The sequence below is a fragment of the Lineus longissimus genome, chromosome 11, assembly GCF_910592395.1.
Source record: "Lineus longissimus chromosome 11, tnLinLong1.2, whole genome shotgun sequence".
In the NCBI taxonomy this organism is placed as follows: Eukaryota; Metazoa; Nemertea; class Pilidiophora; order Heteronemertea; family Lineidae; genus Lineus; species Lineus longissimus.
In genome coordinates this window covers 16,799,171-16,826,427 of record NC_088318.1, presented here as the reverse complement: position 1 = coordinate 16,826,427, position 27,257 = coordinate 16,799,171, and the positions used below count along the sequence as shown (strand labels likewise).

The 27,257-nt window shown below is 41.0% G+C and overlaps 1 protein-coding gene across 1 annotated transcript in view; it reads right to left on the bottom strand.

Annotated features, from left to right (window-relative positions):
* Positions 1–27,257, bottom strand: part of LOC135495315 (neural-cadherin-like) — an 84,207-nt gene that overhangs the window by 27,683 nt on the left and 29,267 nt on the right. Inside the window, exons 3-9 of the mRNA XM_064783779.1 lie at positions 11,934–12,119; positions 5,386–5,620; positions 4,883–5,105; positions 4,319–4,430; positions 3,759–4,121; positions 1,702–1,982; positions 985–1,434 (exon numbers count right to left, since the gene is read on the bottom strand). Coding sequence (XP_064639849.1) covers positions 985–1,434; positions 1,702–1,982; positions 3,759–4,121; positions 4,319–4,430; positions 4,883–5,105; positions 5,386–5,620; positions 11,934–12,119 — 1,850 coding nt within the window. The remainder of the gene's footprint in view (positions 1–984; positions 1,435–1,701; positions 1,983–3,758; positions 4,122–4,318; positions 4,431–4,882; positions 5,106–5,385; positions 5,621–11,933; positions 12,120–27,257) is intronic.

Sequence of the window (27,257 nt, the reverse complement as noted above, 5' to 3'; positions counted from 1 at the left end):
CATAATACTTCGTTTCAATTTCTGACATGTTCTGCAAAATTAAGCAGATGAGGATATGAATCTGTTCATCACCTATTGGACAACGAATAGTTTACCAATTTCTTGGAGATAATTTTTAATCAATTATGTTGGTACTGACACCGCAGCTGCTGCCAAGGAAACATAGCTCAAGTTTTTCAATTTCCAATGTAAGACTTTATTTTCCCCCAAGTGCAAATACAATAATCAGTGCCCTCCAACTCCTATCAGTTGCCTACCAGCTGCCGAGTCAAACTTCCATCCCACCAAGTCGAATATCAAATGGGGCCTTACCACCAAGTCAAATATCAAATGGGGCCTTACCACCAAGTCAAATATCAAATGGGGCCTTACCACCAAGTCAAAACATTCTACCACAGAATCAAAATGTAGTAATAACTATTTTGTTGGCGACTTGACGCTTGCAATAAAGGTAATTGATTTGGTAGGCTGTGTATTGTACGCGCCGGTCACCGATCCAAAGGTTGACCGCGCTCAACGTTGCTTAACTTCCACTCTGGGGCCAACGCGCCAACCACTGGGCCATAAAAGAATTCCCTCATGGCCAGTGGGTTAAGCCGTGCCATATACCTGGGGGTACTATACAGGCTGCCCCACCAAGTCAAACTGTAAAAAGTTGGAGAACACTATTAACTCTTTCAGCCCGCAAGCCGTATATACACGGTTCACCATGTTTGATTTCATAGCCGCAAACCGTAAATGCACGGTTTTTCAAATTCAAATTTCCCGAATTGTCACATGATGCTTCATCTTGAATACACTTGTGGTGACTCAAGCAACATATGACAATGTATTGAACATCTTTTCAAGCGATTGTAGTTTGATTGGTAGTTATCAGATGTCTGCTGATTTCGAAACTCTGATTTTCAGAGATTTGCCTCGGTTTTCAGATCAAACCACGCGCATTGAGTTACGGGCTGAAAGATGGTCAAATTTCATACTCACTGCAGGAAAGGTCCGATCCAACGATATCACACCGCTGATCTGATTGATTGCAAAATTCCCGCAATCATCTGACGTCTTATGATACCGCACCTGGGCATTCTGTCCCTCGTCCCGATCGGTTGCATAAACTCGTAAAATGCTCACAGATGGCGCTGTATCCATCATCATGGTATGGAAATATTTTGCTTTGTCAAATTCCGGCACGTGGTCATTTATGTCCAGAATGTGAACCTGAAACGAGCAGACGCCCTCTAAACTCGGCCGCCCCCTGTCTTCAGCTTTCACCGTCACGCTGTATGCCTTTTTCGAACCCTCGCGTTTGAATTTGTAGTTTGTGAATATTTCACCGGTGGTGTTGTTGATGAGGAAGTACTTGTCTTCGTGGCGTGGATACACGATAGAGTAGATGATCTTGCCATTGCTGCCACTGTCTTCATCTTTTGCCTTCACCTGTTGAATGAGCAGATACAGAACATTGTTTGATACGGAATGATAATAAATACAGAATATTGATTATTATAATACAAAAGTGTTAAATTCTGTGTACTGTCCTGTTTAAAGAGGTCAAAATGAATGGAAACAGTCAATTTAGGACCAAAACTAGCATCCGTAATAGAGAGGTGTCCGCTAAGGGAAGTTCCACTATACATATTGTTACTACACTGAATGATATTGTAAATGCACAACAGTCATGTGATGTTCTACATCGATACATACTTGGGTAACTCTTGCGCCCGGATCAAGTTCTTCTTTCACGACCGGCGCATATCGTCGACAATCCGGGAAGTCTGGCCGATGGTTGTTTATATCCATGACTTCAACGATTATCGAGGCGTTATTCGACAACGGTTTCGTCACCGAGGTACAAGGGACACAACTTCCGTCATCCGTGGCGAAGACATTCAAGGTGTAGAAGTCGCGATTCGCATCGACCATTTTCTCCAGGACGATCATGCCGCTGACGGGGTTGATGCGGAAAATGTCGGATGTTTCTCCCTCTGAAAAAAGATACAAGAATTACTAAACAAGAAACGAACGAGCCAGATTGGCACAAGAAATGCGAGTGGGACACTTTTCTAGTGTCCGGACTTAAGTGGTTCACCCTTTTGCTATGGTGACGTACACAACACATCATGTACATGGCCCCAGGATGTGCGGATGACGTACCCAGCACGTTGCGTACATGGTCCCAGGATGTGCGGATGACGTACCCAGCACGTCATGTACATGGCCCCAGGATGTGCGGATGACGTACACAGCACGTCATGTACATGGCCCCAGGATGTGCGGATGACGTACACAGCACGTCATGTACATGGCCCCAGGATGTGCGGATGACGTACACAGCATGTCATGTACATGGCCCCAGGATGTGCGGATGACGTACACAGCATGTCATGTACATGGCCCCAGGATGTGCAGATGACGTACACAGCACGTCATGTACATGGCCCCAGGATGTGCGGGTGACGTACACAGCACGTCATGTACATGGCCCCAGGATGTGCGGGTGACGTACACAGCACGTCATGTACATGGCCCCAGGATGTGCGGATGACGTACACAGCACGTCATGTACATGGCCCCAGGATGTGCGGGTGACGTACACAGCACGTCATGTACATGGCCCCAGGATGTGCGGATGACGTACACAGCATGTCATGTACATGGCTCAAGGATGTGTGGATGACGTACACAGCACGTCATGTACATGGCCCCAGGATGTGCGGATGACGTACACAGCACGTCGCGTACATGGCTCAAGGATGTGCGGATGACGTACACAGCACGTCATGTACATGGCCCAAGGATGTACGGGTGACGTACACAGCACGTCATGTACATGGCCCAAGGATGTGCGGATGACGTACCCAGCACGTCATGTACATGGCCCCAGGTACAGGGTTAGATGCTGGCGTCACCTGTCAATTCAGACCATTTCCGTGTCTTGGCATAAGAGTCCCTTTAAAGTCATTTGGATGGCGAAAGAAATGTTCCTCGCATCCCATTTAATACCAATATTATCCTTTAAAATTCATTGGGAGACATATTAAATCACCAATGCTGAACAGCCAGCAAAAACTCCATGACTGCGTCCACTTTATCGTTAGGAATATTCACCAAATATGACAAATACAAGGCGACTCGATATCATTCGGCAACTTTGACCACTAAACATGCGGAATATCAGTCATTAGGCTTGCTCTATTGGAATCCAATTCAATAACATACAGATACCCTATTTATCTGAAACCAATATGTTTCTAATGCACTTCCTTCATTTCAACGGAAGGAGAATTTCTTTAAAGGAAGTCTAGCCAAGATGGAAAACCTTTTACATGTAATTCCGAAAATAAAGATATTTGGTCGTCTGTACAAAAGATTTTTAAAAAGGATTTATAAGGGTATTCAGAACCGGGTAAACCCTTTGGGAAAGAGGCTTTTTTTGCAAAATCTTATAACAATGTTATAAAGCATTTCATTGCAAAACAAGATATATTCGGTTTCTGCATTTTGTGAAAAATGGCTTCGAAGTTTGAAATTTCACTGAAAATGCATTGGAAGCTTTTGACATTTTTGACCATAACAATTTTACTGTTGGCCTGAATGCTCTGAAATTTTGCGGACAGATCAATCATCAAATGGACTATGCCTTGGAATGGTTAACGCCAAAATGTTGGATATGACGCTTTTGCATTTTGTGATTAAACTCTTCATATTTTCTGACTGAGTTGCAATAACCATTTCGGCATACAGTTTAAACAGCAACTTACTATCAAAGCTATACGAGATGGAACTGCCGTCAATATCGATAGCTTGCACGACCGCGACCGTCGTTCCTGGTAGGGCGTCCTCATCCACGCTATGGTAAGATACGTTCAGCGGAAACTGCGGTCGTTCGTCGTTAATATTTCTCATAATTACTTGTACGCTCGTACTTCCCGTCAACGGATTCTTCCCACCGTCTGTGGCGTATACACGGAAATTGTAAGCGTGTTCGGGGATTCGGTCATAGTCAAGTTGTTTGGCAACTTTGATGTAACCCCTGTTGTCGGCATTTCGCACAGAGAAATGGTCATCGCTTACGGTGTAGGTGAGCCGGCCATTTGGCCCGCCGTCATAGTCACTGGCAGCAACTGAAGAGAAAAAGATTGAATTGAAAAAAAGTGTTAAAGAAATTGCTAATATTTTCATTATTACCAATCTTCAGCCCTCCAGTATCATAAACATCCTGACTCTCATGCGATCTCAGAACATCAAGATGGTATCAATAGGGTGTTCGATTACTAGTGCGACACCAACAATTGTTGTACTAGTCCGTGTCTCAACATACCTGTCAATATCTCTGTACCAATGGGTATATCCTCCGAGACATTCTCCTTGATGTACGACGACAGCGGGAAACTTGGGATGTGATTGTTGATGTCAGTCACGTTGATGCGGAGCTGGAAATGAAAGTACCAGTACACATAATGTTTATACTCATTTAAAGGAGGTAGAGGGTTCAGAAAGAGACAACATGGTCATCATCATCATCCACTATATATAGGCTACTGTCCACGTATGTGTCGAGGTCTTATACTTGCCGTGGCGAAGATTCTCTGGCTTTTATAATCTCATCCAACAGACAGGGTCTGATTCATCAAAGCCTGGTTAGTTAAGCGGGTTTGGGGTTCCGCCAAATGTTGGCGCAACCCCATGGCGTAGCCTATAAGGTTCAGCAAACTTAGCCATGGCATCTAACCTAACAGAGCAAACATGGGGCAGGCTATGATAACCGAGGTTTAGCAGCCCCCAAACCACCGTTAACAGATAGCGGATCTTTGGACGACCGGGCCCTGATGAGCAAAACATTTCATCTCTCATGGCATCAAGCATCTTTGAGATGTCCCCTTACCGGCACTCGGCTTGTTCTTCTCTCGCCTGACAGTGGGTTTTCCGTAGCAAATACCATCAGGTTGAATGACCGCGGCCGTTCTTCGTAGCGGAATTCCCGATACGCGTAGACATTTCCCGTAGTCTCATTGATGTAGAAATCCGTCGAGTTTGCGCCGGATTCCGTCTTGAGACGGTACGTCAGTGTTTCTCTTTGAAACGATCGCGCCTTGATCTGGGTCACCCTAGAATTAGGAAAAGAAATTTGTGTTGTTGCAGAGGGGATCAACTGGTTGCTAATCACGCTAAAAAATGTCATTTTTATTGCAGCAACAGCTGATATTGATTGCTGCAATGTGTGATAGATCACTTGTCTGCGGGAAATATATGTCATCACTTTAATGTGCCACTATGAAATTGGTTTGGTACTTTTTTGACATCGCACATCACATTGGTGCTTTTGTAATCACCATATAATAAGACAAATATCTTTCTGGAATAAACAAATCACAATGCTTGACTTACACTTTGTCCGTTTTGGACATCTCAGGAACTGTCACATCATAAAAGTTCAAATAAAACTGCGGGTCGAGTTTGCCGACGTAGATGGTCAGTCGATCGGTAACATTCTGGGGCCAGTACGACGCCACATCCTTTGCCATGACGGCCAACGTGAACTTGAAGTGGTTCTGGGAGATGCCTTTCCTGATGAGGGTGATGGTGCCAAACTGGGGGTGAACGGTGAAGTAATTCTGAGATCCTGCGCGAGAAGAGAAATGGAAAACGTTATTTTGTTTAACAGTCTAAGTATCTGTAACATTTGAGAAGAAATGACAGACAATTACAGATAGATATAAAATGTTACAACTTTGGCCGTGGTTATATAAATTTCTCGTTTTCACGCGTAACGCATCACAGCTCACTCTTCATGTGTGACATGAAGAATGAACTACTCCGTCATATCCAAAGAGCGGGCTACATACGATTCACCATCACTTCAGCCTCCTCACCTCGTGATTTCAAGCCTTAGTCAGTAAACGAGCGCAAATACATGTACAATTAAATTAAGACCAAATTGATACATATGAAATATTTTATCAAGTTATATAACACGCAAATTTTAATCAATGAGACGTTAAAATCAATTTATGATTTGGTACTGAATTAACTGCAATCATAATCTAGGTGATATCAAAATCATTTACTTGCTACATGTAGTACTAAAATATTGCAAACCATCTTATTTCACTAAGGAATAGTTTTGTGGTTAATCGTCAGTGCGTACATACTACCGTATGTATCATGGGTATACAAGTGCAGGGATTCTAATTGTGCATTTTTATCTTAAAGGGGAACTATAGGCAGGAGGAGAGGGGCTAATTTGACCATCTTCAGGTGACTAGTATACACAGGAAAGGCCCTTGGTCATGTCAGACTCAGCACTAAATATATCCCTCGTACAAGCGTGAATCATTTCAACCTACTGTGAGATGTGGGAGACCCCTATGGTCATCACCAACATAAAACCCAGCGACGAGAGATCTTTTTGTCGCAGAAAGCAGCGATTATAATTGCAGGCAGCTGTGATTAAATTGCTCATTTCTGCGGCACTTCGGGGGTTAAACCTTTCCCACCCTCGCTGGAGGTATTATCAGAGCATCATAAACATCTAAAATAGCAAAAATGCACCGGCTTTGAAGAATTTATTGGAAAACTATTTAAGGAAACGCATCCTCTAGCATTCACGCTCATTAGCATGGTTAACATGCAACTTGCATTATTCCGCGCGCAGAATTTTATCATTTTCTGAAGAACTCGAGGGCGTATGAATGAGTCTATGCAGCGGCATTTAGCAATCAATGCCGCGCGCTGCAGGGGATTTGCTGAATGAAATCGAGATGTATGATTAGGACAAAGTGTGTTCGAACACGGTTTATTCTTTCAAGGGAATTTGCGAGATTTATTGATAAGCGATAACATGAGCTGTCTGAATTATTTAAATTAAATATAACTTTAAATTCTAGACTGAGAGAAAGGAGAACTAATCCATTAGATGACGGTATTGCCAATGTCCCAAAGATAGCGAGATGTGGTGCAACCTAAGTATACAAACAAGGAGAGCACATCTTGTACACAAAATGACATACAATACACACCTAATTCCATCAAATTAAACCTGATATAAACACCACCATTAGCTTAGGTCTTCTTCTATGTCTAGTCCTAATGTTTGTTCCATTTTTAGTAGCAAGTCATCCAAAATTGCCCCGCAGGGCCTGGTAGAATCGCCATTGTTTTCATCCGGTATTGTCATAATAGCGTCTGATAAGTAAAAGGTGATTAATTGTGTTGACGTTGTTCACTAAGCCGATGGTTCGGGCGCAAAATTGCTTTTAGCAGTTTTTACGAACAAAATATTTCTTATAACCTTTTCATAAGCATTCGAAGCCAATACAAAAGGTGCAATATCAATCTAGGTAAAATGGAAAAACAAGCCGCAGCCAACCTTCTCTATTCAAACAATCGAGAATTGTGAAACGGCAGGACGACCCAACCTCCGAGGTGGCCCTGCACCTCGAATACCTGCATCACTGCTGCAAAATGTCACAAAGACCGTTTCCGCCTACAATTTGGGGTCAACATCACATCAAACGAGAGAATAGTAATCAAAAAGTTCAAAGATAGGTTCTATGACTAGACTTTGGTGGGTGGGGGCAAGCTTCAAAGGGTTGACTCTCCTGTTCCTTGGTATAAGATGACCTTCTTGAGATCAAAGGGTCTCCCATAATACCAGTGATAAGGCAGGAAATTTACAGGACAATTTCCCCCACATTGGGCTTACTTTATACCCCAACTTACGAGTACATTTCAACTCTCTCCATGCACTTTAGTATAAGAACAGCCTAGTTGTCACTTTAAATGAAAAAAAAGAAACCACTCCCGACTTAAATCAATTCTATAATCTCACAATGATACATTTTTAAAGAAACACTCAAGAAATTAAAACGACAATTCTTGGAAATTTTACACATTAAAATCGATGCTGAATAATTTACTGCTGCGGCAATTAATGAAAAGAATCTTCATTTAGCTTAGACTGTCATTATCGTTAATTAAATGAAATGGCGTCTTGATTCGATGCGCTCGTGCAAAAATGATTTTGCCAGAAAAGGAAGTGATGCAAATAGATGCAAGTACCTGTGGAGCTATTTGTTGGATGTGATGGGAACAAAAACGCACGCCATGCTAGGTATCGTGGAAAATCGCATGCAGAACAATCGCTATATCGCTGCCGACTGAATTGAATTGTTGTGTTCGGCATTACAATGTTGTTGCTATAAAGACTGTGTCTCGTGAGATGGAAGAACTATGGAACACCAGTACACCCTGGAGTAGTGTTTTGACAACTATGGAACAGTAATCTCAATGAGATTTTCTTTTTCGTGGCATCCTATTAATGTGATTAATATCTTTAAACGCGAAAATATAAGGCAGACAAATAATTCCGGCTTTCCAGTAAATGATGTACATGGGAAACAATGTATGGTTAGTATGGTTACATTCAACAGGCAAGGGTACAAGCATAGGAAAGGTAACACATTTGTGAGATTTGTAAATCAAACTCACTCAATGGTCATCTTTGAAAAATACTTTCTCAAGTAGAGTGCATTTAAATTGGAAAAAATAATTTCTAGTTGTTTTTTTGCAGGTCCCCTGATAAAGCAATGGTAAATGAGTTTGATTCAGTGAACATTCAGGCCATACCAATTTATTACCTTGGATATAGAAAACACTTTTATTGCTTGAGTTTCATTCATCTAATTATGACTGATAGTTACAAATCATCTAAGGTGTAATCTTATGAACATAATTAGCTCGTAATATTAGAAGTTTGATAGTGTCACCTAAAGTCAAGTGAGCTGACATGGTGTCGTTTTATATGCTGCATAAAAATATTGTGAGATTTTTATTTTCCAATTTTTCCCATTCTCTGACAGAGAAAAATGTGCTCTTCGTCCAATCTCCAAGGTATTCAATTGGTGCGGCCTCAGGGTGACATAGCTAGGAATTGAGTGTACGCTGCTGATAGGTTCCCCATCTTACCCTCAGTAATGGTTGGGCACGACCAGCCCTGATGGCAGTTGAGTGACTCTAGAACAAGAAAACATGGAACACACATACAAAAACAGTACAATTAGCACAGGTATGACAAGACAGATAAACATGACTTGAGCAGAGAAATTACATTGATAAACATGACTTGAAAGGGAGAATTACATCAATAAACATGACTGGAACAGGGTAATTACATTTATATGCATGACTTGAACAGGGGATTTACATCGATAAACATGACTGGAACAGGAGAATTACATTTATATGCATGACTGGAACAGAGAATTACATTGATAAACATGACTGGAACAGGAGAATTACATTTATATGCATGACTGGAACAGAGAATTACATTGATAAACATGACTGGAACAGAGAATTACATCGATAAACATGACTGGAACAGGAGAATTACATCGATAAACATGACTGGAACAGGAGAATTACATCAATAAACATGACTTGAACAGAGAATTACATCGAGGACAGTTGTATGCAATTCACCAAATTCGCATGCATAATAACTCCACTATGGCATTGGGTACTGACCACCAGTAACTAAGAACGGTGTACCCCTTTAACAGGGAATGACAGTAGAAGTTGTAGACGTTGTATAGTTAAACCAAATCAAAGTGAATCCAGCTGAGTTTTATGAATCTCTAACTGTCCCCGAGCAAAATGGGTTACGACACAAAGCGTGAAAAGCTCCAACCATCAATCGTCAGATATTCCCGTGAGCTGCTTACCCCCCAGGTGGCATATGATGACTCACTGTTTCATACGACATTGTTATAAACCAACGTTGCATCGACTTAACAGATCAAGGTTGAGTATGGCCCCTGATCCCGCTGCGATTTGATTTCAAGCCGTCCGCTAAAGATATTTGATATTTCCGCTTCAATGAGTTGTCAGCAAAACATTGCGATTCACCATAACTATACGGCAGGTTGTTTTTTTCCAGTTACTATGTAGATTTCCCAACTATATGCATGATACGAACCAAACAATTTCCATTTTGTATTTGCAACTTTTATTTTTGGTTTTGTAGCAAAGTCTTTTTGTCTTTTTGGAGACCTTGCTGATCTTTGGAGGGTCTCAAAATGTCAATTTTCTCCTGATTATTGTATCTTTTGAAGTCCGTACTATCTAGCATACTCCTTTCATCTACTCCAAAATTGCACAATTTTATTCTAATTTCCTTTCTGCAGAGCCCATATTAATGATCGACAAATTACTCCACAAAAACATCTTTGTGATTTAGCAAGGGTCTCAAACACACTTCCTTTTATCTGTTCTCGTACAAAAGACCATGAGACCCTTTGATGACATTAAGTCAAGACACATCTAAAATGTCGCAAATTATTTTACAGGAAATTAGCGAGGTTTGTCTCCCTTAGGTTGCTTTTGTAGGCCAGGCGGAACGAAGTATGTTGTTGAGGTCCAGGTGCTCCCAATACAGCATGAAGTGGAGTGACGTCATGAAATCAGTCTTCAAAGGGTTGAATGCCCATTTTCAGACAGCGATCAACCTTCTGGCACTGGGAACAGGAGCACATGACACGGTCATATCAGGCAAAAAATGAGTAATAAAACACACAGGATCGATAATTTAGCATATCGTGTTCGACAATCTGGCTATTCAATGTTTCTTTGCTTAGCTGCTCTGGAGTTTCTTGCTTTTAGAGTTCAAGTCGTATACCTGATCTTAAAGGGGTAAGCCGTTTGTATTTTATCGTGGGTCAGGAAAAAAGAAAAGCAGTTATGCACAATGACGTAGTGGAGTTATCTCACTTCACACACGGAAGAGTGTACAGGAATTTACCCACTAGGGAAAGGGGGAATTTGATATTCTATATATTTTAATTTGCATGTTTCCAAATTGTCATAGATTGAAGAAAATTGCCTCTTATTTCCTTTAGGTAGATTGCCTCCGGCTAAAATTGATTCAAATATCACATGTCCCATCGGGTGGAAATATAATCATAGAATTAAATGGAGACCCGGAAATGATACTCTCTAGGTATTATGAATATCAATATCAACTTGGTTTCAAGCTAAGTTGGTCACCTCCACTGTACATATAGCAATTGTTCTCCAAACAAGAGGCCCGAGGGCCTGGCACTCAGCTGGGACAAAATGGAGTATCAATGTTGCATGCTGACCACTTCACCAAATGTTGGCCAAAATAACCCATACAATCAATGAAGAATGTATACAAAGACACAAGCAAGATTGGCAAACGTTTCTTGAAACAGACTTAAAACATCATATTCATCAGTTTAAATCATAGTTCGGCAAAGTTCACTGCCAAATTGAAAATTTACAATCCTCATAGTTGAGGAGTTACCCGAGCATGCCATTTCCGCCACGGAAACGGAATTCATTTGCCGCGTTTGCTAACACGATTATCTTGATTAACCTACAGAATCCATAATTGACAAATGTCAATCAAATTTCCCAGTGATTCAATTTTTAAAATTCACTTCAAGGTTTCGTATGCCACATAAATTGTGAGCAAACTTCGTTAGGGCACAGAATCGTGAAATTTCATTCATCTGGTACAATTTGCATGAAATATAAGCTCAGATTTCATTGGTTGGCCAGGATGCACTCACTGACCCTGGTGTCGTACAAATTTTGATATCATGATAACCCCGAGAGCTGCTTCCAAAACATGCGATAGAGGAATTAGCTTATTATCGTCCAAGGAGCTTCTGAGAGTCGGAGAAAAAAACATGCTAAATTTAGTTCACCCTAACTTGGGAGAGTTATCTGTACATTCCGCATAACATATAGAGGGTTAATTAGGTGACATGAACTGCAAAAACGTGCCAACACCAAGCAGACAATGACAAACATGACTCACACAATTATGGACAACTGTCACCAAACACGCCAAATCATTCACATGAACGAAAACTGGACAAACATGACAAATGATGTATTTTTTCACCAACCTGAGACGATGTAATATCTTATGGATGCGTTTAGGTCCCGGTCTGCCGCGTGGAGTTCGTAGACAACGTGACCTTCGAAGGCATTCATGTCGACGGCGGCCACCATCTCTTTTGGCATGTTGGTGAAGATTGGCGGCTCGTCGTTGACGTCCGTGACTTGGAGGTTGATCTCTTGGATGTCGGAAACTGGAAGGAGCAAGAGAGGGACACTGATGAGAAAACAAAGAGATGAACATTAGATGAGAATTTCAGAGAAACTTTTATACTCTTGTCTAAATTGTTTATCAGGAATCTGGCCGGAGCCTTTTTTGTAACAGGATTAGGATGATGTTCCATGCCTCCTTCATTATACGATGTTATTCATCTGACATATGAGGATGTATTGTTGTCAGATACCTCGAGGAACTTCAATCAGGGTGACCGAACTAGAAAGAAAACGACAGATTGTGCCCGACCACACCACAGCGGGATATATCGTGCTTCTGAGGACAACATATGGGACCTTCGACCAGTCACAGCAGGTCCCTGTGACCCTTGAACCACCCTTTCTTATCCAATTAGTTTCAACGATTTCGTGCAAGGGGGTCGGTTAACAAGGGACCCCTGAAGTCTCATCGTGTGCGCCTCTTGAAAGACGATCGTAAGGGACTCATTCAAGTGTTGTGTGACTTCGTTAGATGATACTAATAAGTGATAATGAGACTTGAGTGTCAGATTACTAATTAGGATGGACAATGTCTGAAAGCATTTTGAGAAATTGCATGAGACTTAGAAGGGAAAACCTTTAAGTCTTGGCTTAGTGTCAACGTCATTCTGATGATGAGTCTGACAAATGACGTGTGAAATGGAAACCACTCTTAACTCTCAATGATTACTAATGCAATAGATTTATCATGTTTATATGGTCCTTGTTCCAAACCCTTGAAGTGTGCAACATTTCCATATAGTCTATTGTCCTCCTGTCATCTTAAACACTACCCGCATGGGACAGGAAACCATGTGTCAAACGTCACGTAGAGACCACTCAGCGTACGTCCAAATCCAGTGAACAGCCTTGTGAATTAGCAACCTAATCTACCATGTCGCCCACCATTTTCTCCGGCCTCCTCCACGATATATTCAAAAGACATTGGAAGCCAACGCGACACTGTTTACCGAAGCGTGAGGTGACAGGATGATCCGCTAAATGACCAATAATCTAGTTACAATTAGCGTGAGGTCCTGTGGCGATTTTCTCCCAATGGCACCTCGGAGGAAGCTGGGGATGATAACAGGGATTTCGTTTCGAAGGACGCAAATTTGATTGTTGCATGACATTTTTGGTGTTTATCACTTCCAACCCAACATTTCTTTTTATTCACATAGAGAGGCGATCATCGCATCAGACTTTTAATTAATTATACCCTGCACCAATATCGCTAAAAGATTACCCGCTTATGAATTACGATAGCACTTGTCACTATTCGACCTTGCGTATTATTGGCGTTTTTTTTACTTGTCGGAAAATACAATCCAGCACACGTGTAGCATTATGGGTATTGTTTCGTCGAGGTCTTGCTACATTGTGCTATGGCATTGTGGGTGTTGTTCATCGAGGGTCTTAGCGTGATGCGACATAATCGGACGTTGATCAATATTTGTCTAATCTCTAATATTTTCATCCGATTCCCACGACAGGATTATTCTGCGCTACATCCGACCACAAACGTCTGATCGAGGGATTACACTAAAATCTACCTTTCTGAAATTAAATTTCAAGAAAGGGTTCATCACCCAGTGATCAATATAAAACCCAGCACTTATCAGTTTCAATGCAGACAAGAGATATTTTGTCGCACATAGCAGAGTGGAGTCTCATAGTGCATACATTATGGAACTTATCCTTGAGCATGTTGGGGATATGTAACGCAGACCCTGTTAGAATTGTTGTCAAGACAGCCAGAGCGGTTACTAAGAAAGTTTCCTTATCAAATATGACAAAAGACGCTGTTATCTGTTATTGCAGTCATGCTGAAATCACCACAGCCCTCTCGCCTTAATTGTCAATTTCATTTGCTAGTAGCCACCACCCGCAGGCATCTGATTGGCTGCCGCAACAACAGAGGTAATGTCATCGCTAGCCGTATATTTCTTAATCGGAAAGACGACTTGATCACAAAGGATATTGGTGTAATCTACCATACATTTGTCCAGCAGACTGTACATTTTGAATGCTTGATTTGGTCTCGCTCAGCGTGGACTGATGAAATGGAATCCTTAGGGTCAGGGAAGGGCCACGTCTCCCGGAGATGTTCCCCAAGGGTGTAAATGGAGGACGCATGTCTTAAATGCAGGTACAACTCAATTACATGCTACTGAGCCAAGATCGATCGGTGCAGTTGATGCAAATCGCTTTCATGTTTTCAGAAGCAAGGCAAACTATTAGAAGGCTTCGTATTCACTTGGATAACCTGTAATCGACAGTATGGAAGCCGATGATATGGCTTCTTTGTCGCATGCATCGCCAAAAGTTTGATTGCGAGTGATGAGCCACAACTGGTACATACGAAATCAAGAATCTTCCCTTTTTGCATGAACGATTTTTGTCACTGCAATGAGTGATAAAACGATTGCTCCTCTGCAGCTAAACTCACCCATCTGAGTTTGATACCGATTGCAGTCACAGTGATCACTGATTCTTGTACAAGTACATAGTTGCATACATGATGACCGCAGTACGGCATTGTGCATAACTGCATTTTCTTTTTTCCTGGACCAGCAGTAATTACGAACGCCGTAGCCCTTCAAGGAACATGACGGGAACGATAATGAGATAGGCGGCCATTAGCGTGGATTAGTCAACGGTTTATTGTCAATGGTGACCAATCAGGAAATGTGTGAAGTGATGGGACGGAAATGGTGCGAGGAATACTAGAACATATGTCGATTGGTTTCCGGATGTTTTTGGACAGGAAACGACGCGGTAATCGATAAGATGACGAACATGACGAGAATGCCAGATGAACATTGTTTTTATTCTGTTGTATTTGCTAGAGGTGATAGAGTAAGGCAAAATTTGACCTTGTACAGGAACCCCAGGCAACCACTGACAAAGTATTGTTTATCATGAATGATCAAGACAAAGATCAGTCAATGTCGGCTCCAAAACACATTCTTTTTTCCATTTTGATATCAGTCACAGCAGTGAGAAAACAAGTCATTATTCCCAACAGAAGGTCGCCTCCATGACTACCAGCATTCGTCTTCTAGATTAAGTTCCTCAAAGCGTCAGGGAAACACACTTGATCATGTTGCCAGGCTATAATGCCTGTCACTCTTTTCATCTGTAGTTCCTTAGTAACAGTGAGAGGAAATGACACTGGGTATGTATGAAATGTGAAATGAGAGTCGACAGGGGTCGGATCGATGTCGTGACACCTTCTATCATTGGCAAATGAATCGCGAGTTTCTAGTATCAATGCGAGGTATTTGGTTGTAAGAGGATAAAGGCTTGTTGCGACTACATGGTTTGCAATGATCTAGGGATATCGAAGTTCTAAGGAGAAGAAATGATAGGCTTTTCTAAAAGGATATCAATGTTGATAATCGGAAATGCGTAAAGCCTCACTTTGTTCGGGTAGAGCGCAAGATATTTTGGTCAGCGTTTTCGGTCCAGCCCAGCGTCTTGATTGGAAAACCATGGACCGCCAGCTCAGTATTAATCCCTTAAGCGCATCTGAGTCTTGACAAGAGCCTTTAAATTTTGGAAAAGAAGCCTGTTAAAACTAAGCAATAAGATGTGCTGCTGAATTAGTCCGAGAACCTAAATATTTTCATCCTGGGTGGAGTAATAGGCATGCAGGCAAAGAGATCTGGCTTAAGTCTCACTATGACAGTACGGATCAAACCAGGGACTTCAGGACTAAACAAGCCACTAAACCACTGCAGCTCCTTGAGATCCAAGCTACTAGATCACCTTCAAAGAGCACTGTGAGCATTGGTACTTATTGAGCTGACTGACGATGTTCAATGACACTTGACATCACTGAGATTTGCCTAGAATCTCATGACGACAGTGGGGACCTCAAGAGTAGTCAGAGACCTGAGCCAGAAACCACCACAGCTCCTCGAGACACAAGCCTAGAAATCCTGGAAGCCACTGGACCACCTTTTTGAGAGTTCTGTGAGCATTAGTTCCCTGTGACCGAAGATGATGACCGCCTTTATTTGTAATGACATTGACATGACTAAGGTCGCAAGTAGATAAACACGACATTCCTATTTTCAAACTACTAAAACAGGAAATCATTAGACATACCAGAAAAACAACTGGTCATCAAATTGATAATCTAATTGACAATGATAGACAGGTACATGTGGCGAGCCACACAGAATGAAAAAAACTTCGTACAAATTGACAATAATTGCTTGCGTGAAATTACTCCATGCCCTCGAGCACGCTGAGAATAATCGCACAGAGGGAGAGATGGTTGTGACACAGCATGAGCCATATTTTTCCCCGATCGACACATGCCACTGAGTTTTGTCTTCTAATTAAACCAAATTATCTAATAACGATCGCTAATCTCATCCATTCTTTTTTCATTTTCCGTCATATCTGACCTGAGTTCTTTGTGTTCACTAATTGGGTTGACTCTTTTGGGCTAGTTGTCACATATTGTGGTAATAACCCCATCCGATGGTAATGTTGCCTTAGGCTTGAATCCACCATTGCCAACAGAAGAACAATTAATTCCATCTTAACTATGACTAGAAACTGTGCAAATCATGCAGGAAAGTATGCACACAAGTTGAGCCGTGGGAAGCTTGAAACCAACTGTACTTGGAAGGTGTATTTTCCACTTTGCTGCTGCATAATTACAGGTGAGATTATTAACTTTGACACTTTTTCTTTTTATATTTGACATCTATCCCATAATTATCATATTATCGGTAGCATATTAAACTATTTAGTGATAACAAAGCAATTTTTCAATTGATAATAACATGGATTGTTTATATGTTAAGAGAATAAATAGAGGCATAACGTTTTGAAGAAAAAATTTTTTTCAAAATTTCATGGTCTGAATAGCTTCTGCTAAACAGGGATATCAATTGACAATATTCCTTAAGCTAAATTGCATTACACCTTCCATCCGAATCAGATTTACTGAATCAGCATACACCACCAATTCAATTTGCGAGGCAAATCCATCACCAGGCAGGTATCGTTTTTTCACCCGTATCTTATCAGTGCCCTCGAGGCTAGGTTTATCACGAGAATGTCTACAACCAAAGCAAGATCAATGAGGTTACCACTTTTTTTCTTGATATCGCAAATACAGACCTGTATCAGACACTAAGCAACACTGTATCTAAGATTTAAAGGCGTAGGATGTTCATTTAAAAATTTGAAATTTGTAATTCATGATAAGTGTAATTGGAAGTGGATGCTGATTGGTTAAATTGCAATCCACCATGGTGCTGTCATGGCAACAACGTATGTAGCAGTGACAATCTAAAATTTGCAAAGTGCATGCAACATCAAATTCTTATTTCCTCTTTTTGTGCAATCTGGAACCCATCAAGTGTCAACATAAAAACCTTGATAGGTAACCCACCCATGCCTTGATTTGAAACATAGTTTAGTGTTCTCTTTAGAATTCCCGACTGGAGCTCAGGTAATCGTCTTCATGTTATCAGCTAAAACACAAGAAAGCAACCTACAGCGCTGAAATATTTATGGTCCATTCCAGCTTCGGTACAAGGTAATGGGACCCTATAGCCGCTAACCACCAGGCAGGTTTTATCAATAATTCACTGGATAAAATATTCAATTCTTAACGGCAAGATCGATGCATGCGCATGCTAGCCGTGGAGCATGCACTTTTAGCAATTAGCATTTGCACGCAATTGCACTCCATGAGAAATCCACCATAAAAGCAATGGTAATCAGAAGTAAATTGGTGATAGATTGGTTTACATTGGAAATGAGATAGATTGGGAAATTCTCGCCTAAAACTTTGTTAGCAGCAAGATTGATGGTGGCTATGGAGGATGCACTCATGAAGCATGGATGCATATATCTAGCAGGTAACATTAGCACATGAGACTTCTATGGCCGAATCTGACATGAAATTAGAGCAATTGCCAACAATTTGGCTAGAGATTGGTTTGTATTGGCAAACGAAAGGATTGGAAAATTCAATCCTAAAGGACTATCCTAAAACTTGTGTGGTTTTCCTGCTTTAGTGGGAACTGAGCCAAGGTTGGCCTGACAAAATCAACCGAGGCCTGCATGGTCACTATGTTCTGCCTCATTTTGAATTCAGCGGACCTTGGTGTTGTAACCTGAATGACAGCTAGGTTTTCATTTGATGGCAAATGTTCACTTTCAGCCCTCTTAGAGGAGAAATTTATACACGCTGTAGGTTCTTGGTTGTCTAATCAGAGCGGCTTGTGTAAACCCCGAACTTAGTTGACATTGATTTAATTTTGGCCTTTTTTTGGTCTACCTGAGAGGCATTGTAAAGACAACCAAGGACCGCCAGATCGGTAACTCATGAGAAACATGAGCCAATTCATATCTGCCCAGTAATAACCCCATCAAACTTTTCTCATGTCTCTGGTCACCAATAAAACACAATCGGATAAAACACAACCCAATCAGATTGTTTCCTTGGCAAACAGCACCGTCCATACCTCCATGCAAATCCATCAATCTCTGCAGCGATCTCCAGGCTATTCCGGTCATGCCTCTCTATCTAGCCATTGTTCGATTAGTCACTCAATGCCACTTTAGCTATTGTCCGAGCAACCGTCTTGCTCAATTGCTTGGTGACCTAAGCCATCGATCATTCCCAGTCTCTAAACCCTCCACCGACTCCCTGGGGCCTCCGACCACAGCATATCCATTTCATGGTGCTAATAGCAACATTGTGTCTGCGCAGTGTGGTTTATCTCGATTGACCTGCGAGATGATGCAATATGCTACCATGAAATCATTTTTATATGGTGCTGACCCAGATGATGTCGGTTTTGGCCTGCTGCATGCCATCTATTTTATGGTGCTAACAGCATCATTGTGCGCAATGTGGTTTTCGCTTTCAACCTCTTTTGATGCACTGTCAGATGCTTGTCACTTAAAAACCTCAGAGAGCTGTAATGTTTAACAAATAAATTTAGTGGCAAAAACGATATCAATTCTAATAGCTTTGTTTTGTTTAGAGAGAATAATGCAACATCATAGCAGGCTCAATGGTCAATGTTTGCAAAACATAACTTGATACCAGAAGCAGTAAAACACATTCTGGGAACAAACCTTGTACAACTTCTTTGGTGGTTTTTGAACATAAATGCCATCTTGTATTATTCTTTCAGAATCCCATTTAGCATACAGGACTCGAATGGTCACACAGTGTCATTATGGCCTAATGGTCACTATTTGCTAAATGTTAGTCACAAACAACCAAGGATCCCTTTTAAGTGATCCCTAATTGCAGTCACCACTGCCACATCCATGTGTAGATTAAAGAATTATTTTCCACCGTTTCATCCTTCTTCCAAATGACACAGAATTGCTACGTGTGTTCTTTTAGAGTCTCATCTTGCTCACAGAACTCATCAGATGGTCTAAGTGGTCAATATTAGTGAAATGTTAGTCATGGTTTCTGTTAGATCTTGTTGTAATTGCTTCCGATGCTAGAACATCCACCTGCAAATCTGGTGGCACATTTCGATCAACGTCAATTTCAACTTGATCATTTCTTTTTCCTCATCTTGAAAGTGAATGGACTGCTAGTGTTGTGGGTCTCCACGATGCAAACAAAACTTCGAAAGCTTTGAAAGAATGGTCAATGTAAATCTAAACATGGTGATCGAGACACTGAGAATGGTTCATTTGAAAGGATATTTGCATGTAAAATGATTGCAACATCAATGTGAATGTAGTGAAAAGGTTGATTGTTGAAAAAGAAATGAAAATAAGGTTGAAGATTTGGACAAGAATGGTCATTATAGAAATTTAAACACCAACTAGTCATGATAAAGGGTGCATGTTTTTGACCTAGAGTGGGAATGCCAGTTGAGACACCATCCAGACATCACGCACCACTGAAGCTAAGGATGGCCTATTTGCCCTAGAAGGACACTGATCGATTGTCACAGTGAGTAAGGATGCCTGGTGTCAATGACTAATGCCATGACACTCTCCGAGACAATGGAAAGACAGACACGATTGCTTTGGACAGAATTGATCTTTTAGAAGATTGGAGGCGTGCAAGACAACCATATCGACACGTAACTGCTGCTTTCAACACTGGATAAGTGTGGCAGTCCTTTGAGTGTCAAGGCTTGGTTGAGATGGAAAGGTCACTAGGTGATTGGCCATCTCATTCGATCTAACATGACTTCCACTGATGACCGTCACATAATGTGCGACTAACAATACCACCTATCACTGGTCGATGGTATCTTGATTACCACCGGTAATCATGATGGATGTTGCTGTTAGAGTGGACAGACGCCTCTTGGGTGAACATTAGGGGCATCTCAAAATACTTGGAAAACAAACAGAGGACAATTCAGGTAGTTGCACCTCCCCAAAATATGGTGGCATTAATCCCCACCAAGGTACTCAGATCTGAATTTGGGCTACAGCTAGGTTAGAAAAGACTTGGCCAGCCAGAGAGAATCTAGTTGGACAAAATCAAGCTAGACATGTCAAAAGATCTGGCACCTGGTGAACCTTTGTGGGACAGAATCACATGTACAACACTATCCAGTGTACAGTTTCCCAAATCATTAGGACAGCCCTGGCCAGCTCTTCCAAATATCCAATGAAGATCACATAACATTCCGTACCTGTACTTCAACTGATCCTGGTGGCCAAGTGGTTAGGCTGACTGACTTGTGAACAGAAGATGGTAGGATCAAATCCAACAGTCGCTGTTTCAGACATGGCTGGTTGGTAAGCCACCATCACACAGCCAGTTAAATAAAGGGTACAAACTGCCTTCTTACCAGGCATCTAGGATTAGAGATGGGAGTGATCATGAGAGTTTCGAAGTAAAGCGCGTCTCATATGCCAAATCTGGCTGGCCTCTTTATCAGGGGTAAAACCAGCAGTGTATTTCATGGTCATACACTGCTGGTGAAACTATAATAATCTATTTCATACTTTTGAGATGTCCCCAAGTCTCCTGTCATGTTCATCATGTCTTTCACATCCACCTGTAAGCCAGACTAATGATAATTTGGCGCGCGGAGGTGCCTCACGGCAGAGGCGCTGACCCTCAAGAGGTTGCCTGATGAGATACAAATGGTTATGATCTGCGGACAAGGTCTAGTGTGAGATCGTTCACAGCCAATATGACATCTCTGGTCTCAGAATGCCAACATAGGTTTACCTCTGGTGCGATTGGCTATAAACATGGCAATATCATAGCTCCTTGGGCTACATCCATATTGTTAATAGCAATACGTCTTCCTCGGCTGCGGCAATATGGAATAATCTGCATATCTGCTTTTGGTATGTGGATGAGACAATGACGCTGATGGAAGCTAAGGAATTCTCGAGAAAATACAGATTGTGTATAATGACACTCAAGGGCAACCACTCAGGTTTGGCAACTAAAGCGCTACACATCTGAATAGCTGAATCTAGCATGACAGTGATGACGAGGTCTTACTGAAATGCCACCTTATTGAGACATGACATTCAGCAGTAGTCAGACTAATGATAATTTGAAGGCAAACGCTGTAACCTACTACCAGGGTCTAGATCTGGGGATCAGATGGCAACAGGAGTAATCACAGCAAAGAGTGTGGAGTTTGGTGTAACTTCTTTATAGCAAATTAGGTGCAATGGTATGAGAAAGCCTACAAACATTATCACTTGTGAGATTGGCTATAAAAATGGTAATAATACACCCCTGAGGTTCAATTCTCGACGTTGATGGCGATGTGTCTTCCTCGGCTCTGGCGATATGAAAAATATCTGAAAACCTGTCATAAACAGGTTGTCCCTTGAGGAAGCTGACAATGATATCATGGCCCCTGTAGGGTTTTGGAGTCAATACTGGTGACACATTCTGGGGGCAGTAGAAGTACTGAATCAGCTACACTGGTGACACATTCTGGGGGCAGTAGAACTACAGAATCAGCTATACTGGTGACACATTCTGGGGGCAGTAGAAGTACTGAATCAGCTATACTGGTGACACATTCTGGGGGCAGTAGAAGTACTGAATCAGCTATACTGGTGACACATTCTGGGGGCAGTAGAAGTACTGAATCAGCTATACTGGTGACACATTCTGGGGGCAGTAGAACTACAGAATCAGCTATACTGGTGACACATTCTGGGGGCAGTAGAAGTACTGAATCAGCTATACTAGTGACACATTCTGGGGGCAGTAGAAGTACAGAATCAGCTATACTGGTGACACATTCTGGGGGCAGTAGAAGTACTGAATCAGCTATACTAGTGACACATTCTGGGGGCAGTAGAAGTACTGAATCAGCTATACTGGTGACACATTCTGGGGGCAGTAGAACTACAGAATCAGCTATACTGGTGACACATTCTGGGGGCAGTAGAAGTACTGAATCAGCTATACCAGAAGGGCATTCCTTAAAGTTTGCTGATATGGACCTGGTCACATTGCTCTGTGCTCTGGTAGAATCCGTCATAGCCAAATAATGTAGCCTACCTAAGGCCCTATATGGGAATGCAGTCAAACATTCATTGCTTGCAAGGCTGGCTATGAGATGGCAACATCACATACCTTACCTTCTTCTTCTTCTTCAGCGTTCAACCTGCCTAAGTACTATAACCTCAGTCCTGTGGCGGAGATGAAGCTGCTTGTCGCCCGAAGGTCCGGCTGTGTTCCCCATAGCTTTTACATACCTTACCAATTTGTATCATTAATGGCGATGTGATTTTCCCCACTGGGGCTACAGAATTTCTCTGCATACCTGTCACTTCTGGCATGTGTCTAGCATCTTCTAATGATGTGTTGCAGCAAGTGAAAAGCTTTGCTGGACAAGATGGCATATTGCAAGGACTTGACAGGTCAAAAGGTGCCTGAGAAAGTCAAATCATGGGCAAGTCTGATTCAAAATGTGGCTTGAAATAGGTTATGAGCTACGCTTTTTCCAAGTAGGCATCAAGCGGTATGATAACAAGTTAAATATGTTAAAGATCAGAATCTTAATCAATATATTATAATTCATCAATTAGGTATTCGAATTAGAAAGGTAGGAATACCGAAAAGCAATTTGTGATATATTGGTTAAATTCCCAAACCATGATGATGTGAACGGAACCGAATTGCGTTGGGCTCTCAAGAGAGACACCAAATCAGGACGAGATGACTCACTAATTATCTACAGGAAACGTTAGGGGATGGCCTGCTAATGATGCACAGAATGCATTTCCATCTTTTATGACTGCTGCCTCAATCATGAGCTGACTAAGGAAGGGGCCCAGAAAATCTTGAATACATCATGACTTGAAAGAGATTTTTTTCTTTTTTGGGCATTAATCGAGGATATATCAGGACTTTTCTGAGTGCTTTTCCAGTTTTGTTGGAAAAGTTTTGTCAAGCTTCGTTTCCTCAGGCTTGAAGAAGCATATCGTCAGAGCGTTTACTATTTCCGTAACCAAGGAGATGAATGGATTACTGTTTAAAGATCCTGGCTTGAGACACTGCCTCTAGTATTTTTGACAAACCTCCAAATACCCTGGGAAGATTTCAGCGAAGTCAGTGACAAAATCGGTTTTGAATCTGACATGAGGGCGAGGGGGTTGCAGGAATTGTCAAGTACATAAAGGGAAATGTTTTGGTAAATACAAGAAAAATCGAGGATGTTAGAAGTTGAAAATTCATGGGTCTTCTTCTTTTGTGTTCCGAATTTTTGAGATGCACGCTAGACAGTCAGTCTGCTTTTGGTTACAAAGTCGTCTGTCTTCCATTGGTTCATTGGGCTAATATTTGACCGAGATTTATGGGGATTTTCTCCGAGTAATCCAGGCTCATTATATTTACTAGCAATTAATGAATTCTCCACAATGTCTGACTACGCTCTGTTACCACTCACTGAATAATAAATGTTGCTGTTGACTGTGATTATCTAATATCACATAGCCAGTCTGCAATATCAATATAAAAGGATGAGAGTCTCACGAAAACCAATTAAGTCATTTATACTGTAATTGATCACATAATGCTAATGAATTGATACATGGTTGGATTTACTTACCAACTTTTGAGATTTGGTTGCGAATTATGGTATTAAGACAGCCAACATTTACAGATTTACTGTACAATACCCAGAATATTGCGGTCATTTTGTTTAACGTTGTTGTGAAATGGAAACTACTGCGTACTTTCATTAGCATTTTTGACAACCCTGCAACAGTTTTTTCAATTAAGTTTTCTTTTGCAGCCAAATATTTTCTTTTACAATCAGAATAGTAATCTAAGTAGTAATCTAAAACTCAACTTAGCAGCTTAAATTTGAAACAACATTGCCTCAAAAGTGACAGAAGTCAAGCTTGAGATAAAATGTGAATTGCTGCTGTCATCAGTTTTTTTATCAATTTCATTACCTGATCGATTTGTCGATGTTTTGGAGCAGTGATGAACCACGACTCTTGTCTTTTTATGTTATCAGGCACCATTTTTACCATACTTGGCATTAAAACTTGCCGACATCACCTCGTCGCAGCCACGTCTGGTAATACCAAAACTAGATATCGTTCTCGATAATTATAGTACAATACAAATAAATGCCGCTTGATCATCGGAATTTGCTTAGATCAATTTCACACGTTAACTGATGACAGGTCAAATACTGGGAATTCTTTAAACTATTTATGCCATTTTGAGGAAAATACAAGAAATCTGATAGCGTTAAGGTTCATAGATTTTTTCATCGCTTCCAGAAAATTCTTCATTCTTGGTATCGAGATTTTTTTGAATACAGACCTATAAATCGATTGTTTATCAATAGATTCAAGCGATAGTTTGTTTGGGTTGGGTACCGGAATCCAAAACCGGGGATTCAGTTCATAAATAATGATAACTTTAAAGGTTCATATTCCTTTTGTTATTTTCATTTAGTTTCACCCAAATAGCCCAGGGCGAATCATTCAATTGATGTGATGCTATTTGAACAATAATTAGCCCTATACATTTGTATTTTTCTTAGTCATTGGAATACCTGATCATTTGAGACCTTGTTAACATTGAATTGAACAGTTGAAGAGTATTTTGAACGAGTCATGTTGAAGCGAATTTTTACCGAGGAATCAATGCCCTTCCCTTGCCTCAGTCGGCATCAAAGCAACTTTGGCATACAAATCAATTGAAATTAAATAATACTTTCATTGGAAGAAAGCCTTGTTAGACGCAAAAGAATGGCACAAAGTTGTTTAAGGAACAACCTGTACATTTCCACTTGTTTTCAAAAAGTAACTGCACATTTATGTACAAACAACACCAAAATGCTAGCTTGAAACGAACAAAGTCCATTGACGACAGCTCAGAAGATATAGCCTACAATAGCGGTGTGATGTACTACTCAGCCATGTGTAACAAAAATCAATAACTAGAGATAAACCGGCAGGATTTCTAATGCACCATGTACATTTCTCATGCATAGCACCGATGGTACCGATGCTAGCATTGCAGCATCAGAGTCAAACCGCCATGGCTAATATTGAAGTCACATCGTCGTAAAAAATATTCTCTGCGTGGGTTATTTTTTGCACAATTCAATCTTGTGCTGATTGATTAGCTCAGGCTGCATATAATAGGACCAGCCATAGTTTCAATTTATTTCGAATAAAAAACAGTTTCTGTGATATGATACAGACCCGAGATTTGATAAGTGTGCTATGTTTTTTTTAAATACCTATAAGTTTCTTTCTAAACTTACCACAATAGCATATAACTTTCATAATACTTGTTAAGAATATCAGAGATGATGGATGATGAATGTTAAACTAGCCGACGCCATGTTTCTTAGTGGAGTCAATGAAAAAGCTGTGAATATTAATTTTAGCGTAGACTGAGCTGAGAAGGGGCTTATAGATGATTCCCAGGCAGACCGCAATGTTGCAATATACTCTAGTTTCACCGACCTAAGACTGTTCCTGAATATATTCAAATTAGGCCCCAAAATATTCATTTGGGCCTTCTATGCCATTCAATATGTTTAATTTCGATATACAGCGGGTTTACGACACCAAGTTGTCCAATGGTCAGATCATCATGTTTCAACCTGGCCATTGTGTCGATTTCTTAGTAACAGTTGAAGTGGTCTTAGATAGGTGAATACAGAGTATTCTCAGCTTTTCATATTAGCATCCCCTTCATATATATTGAAAACCCCACCTAAATTTGTGACAAACTGTAGACATGTTAAATCTATCGAATTAGCAAACTTCGTAACGACAGAGATATATTACATTTGTACACTTAATGGCCTATTAGTCAAATATTGAATCCACCCAAACTTGAACAAATGAACAAGTACATTAGTTAAGCATTTTCTACACATGATATACATGATTCCTTGTCTTGTTTGACTGAAATGAACAAGGGGCTGTTGTCTGGAGCTAATCCCACAGGAAGCGAACATCCCAGTTAATTGTCACAGAAAAAAGAGGTGGCAATTTATGATCCCAGTTTGGCCATCTTGAATGAATTATTGCGCAGATTCTCATTTTGTTAGCTGATTAATGGATGATGAAGTTAACTCGTGGACTGAATGAGGACACAGAGCTGTACTTTTCAGCATCATACTCATGACTGCTAGAACTGGAAATCTATCAAAGTGTCAAAGCAAAATCCCTTACGTCATGTACTTTAAGCCATACTATAAATGCGATCGGTCACATGTCACAGCAGACCCTGGCACAGGTCGCTCTGTGTTTGGCAGGTTGAGACAGACTGGTTATTCATTTCTGTGAATCTGAGTACATCAATTTCTTCCGTTATCTTCTGGTGTCATTCATAGGCTCTTCTGTGTGACGTGGCTCTCGTCTTGCTGTGACAGGCCACATTTGTGTTCAAAACCATTTTGGGAGGCTTACTGCCTGAACTGGGAACTGGCAATGACATCTATGAATTTTCATCACCAGTTGGTTCTATACTTGTTATCATCCGAAGTAGGAGTAAGTTTCAGTAAATGCTTACTTTCCATGAAAACTGGGAGAGGGACAAAAATCCAACGAAATCATCTTCCATCAGAATTCCCATATCATTTCCAAATTTCATCAAAATCAAAAACAAACAAATTAGAAAGCAGTAACCTTCAGGTGAAATTATTGCATTC